Source organism: Notothenia coriiceps, unplaced genomic scaffold (genome assembly GCF_000735185.1).
Source record: "Notothenia coriiceps isolate Sejong01 unplaced genomic scaffold, NC01 NC01_scaffold00017070, whole genome shotgun sequence".
In the NCBI taxonomy this organism is placed as follows: Eukaryota; Metazoa; Chordata; class Actinopteri; order Perciformes; family Nototheniidae; genus Notothenia; species Notothenia coriiceps.
Genome location: NW_011349771.1, coordinates 229,307 through 230,342, shown reverse-complemented (window position 1 = coordinate 230,342; position 1,036 = coordinate 229,307). Strand labels below are relative to the sequence as shown.

At 38.9% G+C, this 1,036-nt stretch overlaps 1 protein-coding gene across 1 annotated transcript in view; it reads right to left on the bottom strand.

The window, feature by feature from the left end:
- Positions 1 to 1,036, bottom strand: part of rbm25b (RNA binding motif protein 25b) — an 18,875-nt gene that overhangs the window by 4,978 nt on the left and 12,861 nt on the right. The window contains exon 6 of the mRNA XM_010776530.1: positions 716 to 790. Within this exon, the coding sequence (XP_010774832.1) occupies positions 716 to 790 (75 nt within the window). The remainder of the gene's footprint in view (positions 1 to 715; positions 791 to 1,036) is intronic.

Here is a 1,036-nt window from a genome sequence, read left to right as displayed (position 1 = left end):
CCCGGGGAAACCACTCATGAGAAACACCGGCTGTTGTTATGCCTGCTGTGACGTTAAGTTACTCCGTTCTCCGCTTGTAATTATGCCGTTACAAGCTTCAAAGTTGTATTTGTCATCTGAATTTGACGAAACAAGTTTAATATTCTTTAATTGAAATCAGATGAAGACAAACTGTAACGGACCCTGCCGTGTTATCTATGATTACTATACACCTTACATTCAAACATTTGGACGGTTGGCGCAGTGGTTAGAGCGTTGATCATCAGATCACCGGGAAAACTCCAGTTCTTGGGCAAGACACTTTACTTTACTGCTCCTGTGGGTAATGTCCACAGTAATGACTCTTACATGTCTAATATGTATAATGTGTAAAGCGCTTTGAGCACAAACATTTATTTTAATGTAATGCATTATTATTATTACATTCATAACTTAGCCGGAGGGAGGGGGAGCGGCGCGGCGGAACAGCAGAGTGGCGAGTGAGAGCTGTCATCTTCCCTTTACGAGCTTCAAAAATGTATTGATCATGTGATTTTGGAAATAAAAGTTTCGTATTCTGAAAGCCAAGACTCTGTTTATTTAAAATCAAACAAAACACCCGAACCCCCGAAAAACAATTTTTTTACGCAAATCCACGTTTATTTTTTAAATGAGCCGTTGCGACTTCCGACTGATTTCGATAGAGCGGGTCACATATTTAGTTTGATGTAGCTTACCTGTAGTACTTGGGGTCATCTCTGTCATCATCATAGTCTTCAAGAAACTCTTTCAACCGTTTGCCCTCCTTCACCTGAAGACACACACGGGCACACCGTTTCTTCAGACGAATACAGCTAGTTTATTCATGTTTTATTTTCAGACTTATTAACTGAAATCATAAAAAAGATAAAACAAGATTTAATCTGCATCAACACAATATCATGTGGACATTTAACTATTGCTTTTCAAGTCTAAAAAAAGGCAACTAAGAGATAGACACATCTAACCCTTAAAGGTAAGAATGAAGAAACCAGCTCGAGTGCGCTAGATTTTGAAA